This window comes from Nothoprocta perdicaria, unplaced genomic scaffold (assembly GCF_003342845.1).
Source record: "Nothoprocta perdicaria isolate Ctin4 unplaced genomic scaffold, notPer1 scaffold_450, whole genome shotgun sequence".
NCBI lineage: Eukaryota > Metazoa > Chordata > Aves > Tinamiformes > Tinamidae > Nothoprocta > Nothoprocta perdicaria.
In genome coordinates this window covers 109,960-116,089 of record NW_020455700.1, presented here as the reverse complement: position 1 = coordinate 116,089, position 6,130 = coordinate 109,960, and the positions used below count along the sequence as shown (strand labels likewise).

Below are 6,130 nucleotides of genomic sequence, written 5' to 3'. Positions count from 1 at the left end.
GCCGGGGCTCGCCCGCCGAGCTCTCCTCCGCTCCGGCGCTGGGCGCCGCCGCCTCGGGCTCCTGCAGCGCCAGGCTGCGGGCGGCAGAGCCGTGTGAGGACGCGGGTGCCGCGGGGACGCGGGCGCCGGGGGGGCACATGGGTGCCAACGCTCACCTGGCGTGCGCCGTGGGCGCGGGCTCCGGCGGGCGCCGCTTGGCYGGGAAGGCGCCGTTCCGCATGGCGCCCTGCACCGCCTGCTCCAGCAGCTCCATCCACCTGCACGGAGCCRGGCCCGTCAGCGCCCGGTGTCCCCCGCACCGTGTCCCCGTGTCCCCCGCCATGGCCCCGCCGCGGCCRTACGTGTTTTTCTCCGAGGACGTCAGTGCCACCAGCTCGTAGATCTGGGGGCCCAGCTCCGACGTGCAGATAATGAAGAGGGCTCGTTTGTCTGCGCGGGGGGATATGGGGGGACATCATGGGGGGACATGGAGGGGACACGGGGGAACATGGTAGGACACGGAGGGGACACGGAGGGACACAGCAGGACACGGAGGGGAAGGTTTTCACCCAATCCAGCCAGGGTTTTCAGCCAAGCCAGCCTGGCTGGCATCAGACACAGCCGGAGGACGGGCCGAGGGGGCAGAGGACCCGGTCCCCGTCCCCGCTACCTGTGGCCACCGAGCGGATGAGCACTGAGTTGAGCTTGAGCACGGGGCTGAAGCTCTGCTTGGTGTCCGAGGAGCCCAGCGCCGTCTTGCTGTGGCACTTGAGCACCAGCTTCTCGTCCTGCTTCTGCAGCAGCACCAGGAGGTCCTCGAGGAGCAGCACGTGCAGATCTGGGCGGGCAGAGGAGGCAGAGGGGAGGCTCAGCCTTGAGAGGCGCCCTCAGGGCTCCAGGAGATGGTCGGGGTCCCTCCGACACGGCCGCTGGTGCTGCAGAGGGCTCGGGATGTCCCCAGAGCACCCAACACAGCACCAAGGACGCCGGGGAGCCCTCCATGCGGTGGGAAGGGTCGTACCCACGGTCTTGTCTTTGCCCACGCGCCAGGTGAGGGGCCCTTCGTGGATCATGCGGCGGGACGTGAGGTCGAGGCTCTGCCGGAGCCGGGGGACAGCGGTGAGGCCGGGGCGGGCCCCGCTGCCCCCCAAGCCGCCCCCCCGGGGCGCGGGCGCTACCTTGAATTCAGCGGCCAGGGGGTTGTTGGTCCTCTCCAGCGAGGTGGCATCCAGGCGTTTCTGGTAGCCCTCCAGGCGGTGCCGGTTCTCCGCTCGTTTCACAGCCTCGTTCACGTACTTGAGGATGTCCCGGCACTGGTCCCGGGCTCGGCACAGCTTGTCGTGCTCCGAGGTGCCCGCTGGGACAGGACAGAGCGGAGTGTGGGTTCCTGTCCATCTGCAATGGGCTCCCATCCCCACAGCTGCATCCCAGGCACAACAAACCTCCCGTCACAGCATCACAGAATGGTTAAGGTTGGAAAGATCTCTAAGGTTGGACCTCTAGGGATCATCTAGTACCTCTATCTAGGACCTCTAGAGATCATCCAGTATCTAGGGATGATCTAGACTTTGATGAGCTGGACTTCGGATGATCTAGAGATCATCCAGTATCTAGGACCTCTAGAGATCATCCAGTCACTAGGGATGATCTAGACCTTGATGAGCTGGACTTTGGACGATCTAGAGATCATCCAGTATCTAGGACCTCCAGAGATCATGACTAGATGATCTCTAGAGGTCCCTTCCAACCTTAACCATTCTGGGAGATCATCCAGTCCAAMGCTGCCTACAGACCAGAGGGAGATTTTCCAGGCACCATGGAGCAGGCAAAGGGGCCCCTCCKAGCACCTCGGGGTGCCCTACCCTCGGTGTGCTTGAGGATATTCTCCAGCAGCAGCGGGTATTTGGTCAGGCGCTGCATTTCCGAGATGATCAGGTCCTTGAGCTGCAGGCGCCTGCACTGCGGGTTGCTTTCTGCTTCCTACAGTGGAGGGAAGGCCCTGGGTTGAGATCAGGAGAAGCCAGGAGAGCTCCAGACCAAGGAAGAGCTCAGAGGAAGCCCAAGAGAGGGACAAACCTGCATGAAGATCTGGAAGCGGCTCTCCTTGCGCTGCTTGGTTTTGATGAGCTCCAGGGCGATGGACTGGTAAGAGCAGAAGTCAGCAGTGACCTGCTGGATTTCCTCTTTGGCCGCGCCATCGAACTAAGGGGGAGCAGGAGGGGAGCAGGCTCAGTCACCCCAAATACGGGGCCTGTCTCCAGGAGACGCAAGAGAAGATGCCTCCTTGGGGCTCTATGACCCCCTTTCTCCGGGCCCTCCTCACCCGAGACAGCATGAGATCCCCAATCTCTTTGATGATTGGTCCTTCTTCCCGGAGCTTCTTCATGGATTCCGAAAGGGAATCTGGACAGGGACAAGCGAGCGGGACAGGAGGGACAAGCGTTTAACGGTGCCTCATGCCGAGCTCCAAGTCTTCTTGGCTCCCCAACTTGGGAGCAGGGAAGAGAGACCAGCAGTTGGCCTGGGCTTTAGGTAGAGCTGTCACGGATGCAACGTGACAAGGAACGTGACACCAATGCCTGTCCTGAAAGCCCTGGCTGTGCTYCTGAAAATCCCAGATCCCGATCCCAGGAAAGCCCGGGAGAGAAAAAAGGGGAAGCCGGAACAAGACAAGATGATGTTGGTAGGGATGGTCCAAATGGCTGGTCCTCAGTCAGGAACCCAGGGGCTGCGCCGACCGCTCTGTGTCCCTACCGCAGAGGCAGGATTGCCAGGGAAGAGCCCAAGGAAGGCAGGAAGAGGCTTACTGTGGATTTCTATCACGTCGGGAAGGTTGGGGAAGAGGAGTGCCAGCTCTTCGCGGGCCAGCAGACCCTCCTTCTTCAGGCGCTGGTAGAAGAGGAGGTCCAGAACCCGGAGGATGCGCAGGTGGGAGCCTTCCGTAGCGAAAAGCTCTGGGCCAAAGGCGGGCAGAGGTGGGCACGTGCCCGAGGAAGGCGCGCCGCTCCCGCCGGGACGCCGGCCGTGCCCCTTACCGTTGATGACCTCCTGACGGTCGATCTCCTTCTGCGGCAGGTTGGCCAGCACCTCCCGGCTCACCGTGTGCTGCCAGTTCTGCGGGTCGAGCTCCGCCTCGAGGTCCGAGAGCTGGCCCTGCTCGTCCTCCAGGAGGTGAGGGAGGAAGGGGTCGCCGCCGAAGCCCAGGTTGGGTGACTCGATGCTCCTGGGAGGATGAAAGGCGGAGGTGGGAGTACTCCGCAGCGCCGCGGGGCCGGCGAGCCCACCCCACGGTGCTCCCAGTGCCGCCAATATCTACCTGGGCCCTACTTGGGCTTGAACCTTCAGCACAAGGAGCACAAGCCTCTGACTCTCGAGCTAAAAGCCTAGGTCCCCCAGCAGCCATCTACATAGGTCCATTAAGCTCCTGTGTGAGACACAAGGGAACAGAGATGCCCCCTAGCCCTAGGAGGATGGAGAGCTGACATTAACCAGCGGGATTGCTCCAAGTCGGAGCGAATCCCTCTCCCGGTGGCACCTCTGACAGCCCTGGCAATCGCCTCCCCTTGTGTTGTGTCCAAGCCCAGGTACGGAAAGGGAAAAGCTAGGGAGATACCAGCGGGGACGGGGGACCCCTGAGGCCCCCTGCGACACGAGGGCAGGCCGCACGCCCTGCTCCCGTGGCCCTGCTGCTCTGTAGCCAAGCCCCGGGGTCCCGGAGCTCCCGGGGCGCAGCGCTGCGCGGGCGCCCGGCGCGGCGGCTGGGCCACTCACCTGCGTCCCAGCTTGGGCGTGTAGGGGGGAGTGGGATTTTCCAGCGACCTGTGGAGGGAACGGGCGTCACGCYGGTGCCCCGGGTACAGGCTGCCCCTTTCCTCCCTCCGCTGCCCACGTGGGCCGACATGTTCACCCCAAACTCTCCCTCGAGAGGTCGTAATTCAGCCCAAAGCGCTTGGCTTTCAGGCTGGCGGACACCCAAGGGTGCCAGCTCACTCCCAAAGGCGCCCAGGCTGCCCCTGCCCTCACCTCGTGGACAGGCTGGACGCGGAGGACGACGCCGACTGATGGAGCCTCGTGGCCTCGGCGGCGGCGTCCATGTCCACGTCGCTGCGCGAGCGGGGCACGTTCTCCGCTTTCCGAGACCTCTTCATCTCCTCCCGGCCCTTCAAGCTCTCCGAGCGGCCCAGCTTCACCTCCGACCGGGAACTGCAGCGGGCAAAGCCCACAAGAGGCTCAGCTCCAAGGATGGGGGTCCATCCGCGGGCTTCCAACCCGGAATCTCGGCCAGCAGCTGCTGGAGGAGCCCAGTGAGATTCCCGAGGCGGTCCCTTCCCTGCCTACCTGTCGGATTCCAGCAAATCCTCAGGAAAGCTGCCGGTGGAGAGGCGCTGGGCGCCGGGCTCCTGGCTCTCGTAGTGTTGGTTGTTCTCAAAGTGCTGGATGATGTTCCTCACGTTGCCGGGTTTGACTGCTGGGACGGAGGCGACAAGGCAGYGCCGGTGAGGAGGAGCCGCCGGCGCTGCCCTCCCGGCCGCGTCTCCCCCTCGGAGCCGCATCCAGCGGGAAGCCCCGGGAGCTGGCGGCATTCCCATCGGGATGCAGGTGGGCAGGCCCACCCCAGCAGCCGCGGTGGCGCCACCGGGGACCGTGGGGCAGGGGAGGAAAGAAAACGAAGCGCATGAGGGGAATGGCAAATAAAAGAAGAGGCCTTTTACCTTCCACGGGGGACAAGGGGACATGAAATGCTGGAAGGGAAAACAAAAATGAGATGTCAAATCAAGGCCGCGTTTCCGCAGGGACGGAGGGAGCAGGAGGGCGGATGCCATGAGAACGCAAAGGGGAAGGGGAGCGGAGGGAGCGGGCACGCGCACACGTGGACGTACATGTGTGCACACACATGTGTGCATGCACATATGTGCACAGGCACACCTGCACATACACACACGCAAACACTTGCACACATGTGCACAAATGCACGCACACACATGTACACACACGTGCATACATGTGCACACAAACACTTGCACGCATGTGCACACAAATGCGCGCACACATGTACACACAYGCATGTACACACACACAAACATGCACACACGTGTGCACACAGGCGCACACAAACAGGCCCGCACATGCGTGCACACACATGAGCATAAACACACCCACATGCACACACAAACATGTGCACAGAGACGTGCACAAACATGTGCACACACACACACGTGAACACACAAACTTATGCACACACACACACACGTGTGCACACACACACTTATGCACACACACATACACACACGTGTGCACACACACACACACGTACACACACACTTATGCAGACACACACACACACACACACACACACACGTGCCCTTCGGGACATCGCAGAGCTGGGAGCAGCTTCCCGAGGAGCAGCAGGAGCTTCCCGGCCGAGAAGCAGGACATGGGGCCCCTGAGCCCAACCGGGGGGTCCCATGGGTGCCAAGGGCCACCCAAAGGCCCCGTGCACGCGGAGGGCTGCAGACGGCCCCCGGCAGCTCCCACCACTCACTGCTCTGCGAGGAGATTTTGGGCTTCCCGATGTACTTGAGGATGGGGTTGCGCTTCTTGTCTTCCAGGGCGTCCTTGTCTTTCTTGGTGCTGCTGCTCTGTTGGGCCACCCGGATAAAGGCGCACGGTGTCACCCGCAGGTGCCCGCCGCGGAGCCCCAGGGCGTCTCCGAGGAGCGAGGGACGCGAAGGGCAACGGGAGGGCGGAGGAAGGGCTGCCCCCAAGGCACGAACCTTCTTGGCTTTGGGGAAGAAGGGCAGCCACTTGTCCTTGTCCGGGAGGGCCTTCTCGCTGGCGCCGGCCGAGCGGGGCTCCCGGCTGCGGATGCCCGTGTGGTTCATGTAGGTGCTGAGGGCGAAGGCCATGGGCGAGCTGCAAGAGAGGAGGGCGGGAGGCTGCGCGTGGCAAACACGCCACGGACGAGGCCGGGACGTTCCCGGAGGCTGCGGAATGACACCAGGGCCATGGGGTGCTGGGGAGGAGAGGACATCGGGTGGAGGCCACGTGGCGGCTGAAAGGAGGGAGAGGGGAAAGGAGGGAGGGAGAGGGGAAGCAGGGAGGGAGAAGGGAAGCAGGGAGGGAGAAGGGAAGCAGGGAGGGAGAAGGGAAG

The 6,130-nt window shown here is 63.2% G+C and overlaps 2 protein-coding genes across 2 annotated transcripts in view; both read right to left on the bottom strand.

Annotated features, from left to right (window-relative positions):
- Nucleotides 1-139, bottom strand: part of LOC112953542 (rho guanine nucleotide exchange factor 11-like) — a 1,650-nt gene extending 1,511 nt beyond the window's left edge. Inside the window, exon 1 of the mRNA XM_026046620.1 lies at nt 17-139. Coding sequence (XP_025902405.1) covers nt 17-139 — 123 coding nt within the window. The remainder of the gene's footprint in view (nt 1-16) is intronic.
- Nucleotides 140-151: 12 nt separating this feature from the next.
- ARHGEF11 (Rho guanine nucleotide exchange factor 11) overlaps nt 152-6,130 on the bottom strand; it is a 13,070-nt gene continuing 7,091 nt past the window's right edge. Inside the window, exons 19-34 of the mRNA XM_026046619.1 lie at nt 5,754-5,892; nt 5,522-5,618; nt 4,692-4,721; nt 4,318-4,447; nt 4,003-4,182; nt 3,751-3,798; nt 3,015-3,202; nt 2,787-2,933; nt 2,303-2,382; nt 2,056-2,181; nt 1,842-1,959; nt 1,158-1,336; nt 1,001-1,076; nt 650-817; nt 342-429; nt 152-257 (exon numbers count right to left, since the gene is read on the bottom strand). Of these exons, the coding sequence (XP_025902404.1) occupies nt 152-257; nt 342-429; nt 650-817; nt 1,001-1,076; nt 1,158-1,336; nt 1,842-1,959; nt 2,056-2,181; nt 2,303-2,382; nt 2,787-2,933; nt 3,015-3,202; nt 3,751-3,798; nt 4,003-4,182; nt 4,318-4,447; nt 4,692-4,721; nt 5,522-5,618; nt 5,754-5,892 (1,900 nt within the window). The remainder of the gene's footprint in view (nt 258-341; nt 430-649; nt 818-1,000; nt 1,077-1,157; nt 1,337-1,841; nt 1,960-2,055; nt 2,182-2,302; nt 2,383-2,786; nt 2,934-3,014; nt 3,203-3,750; nt 3,799-4,002; nt 4,183-4,317; nt 4,448-4,691; nt 4,722-5,521; nt 5,619-5,753; nt 5,893-6,130) is intronic.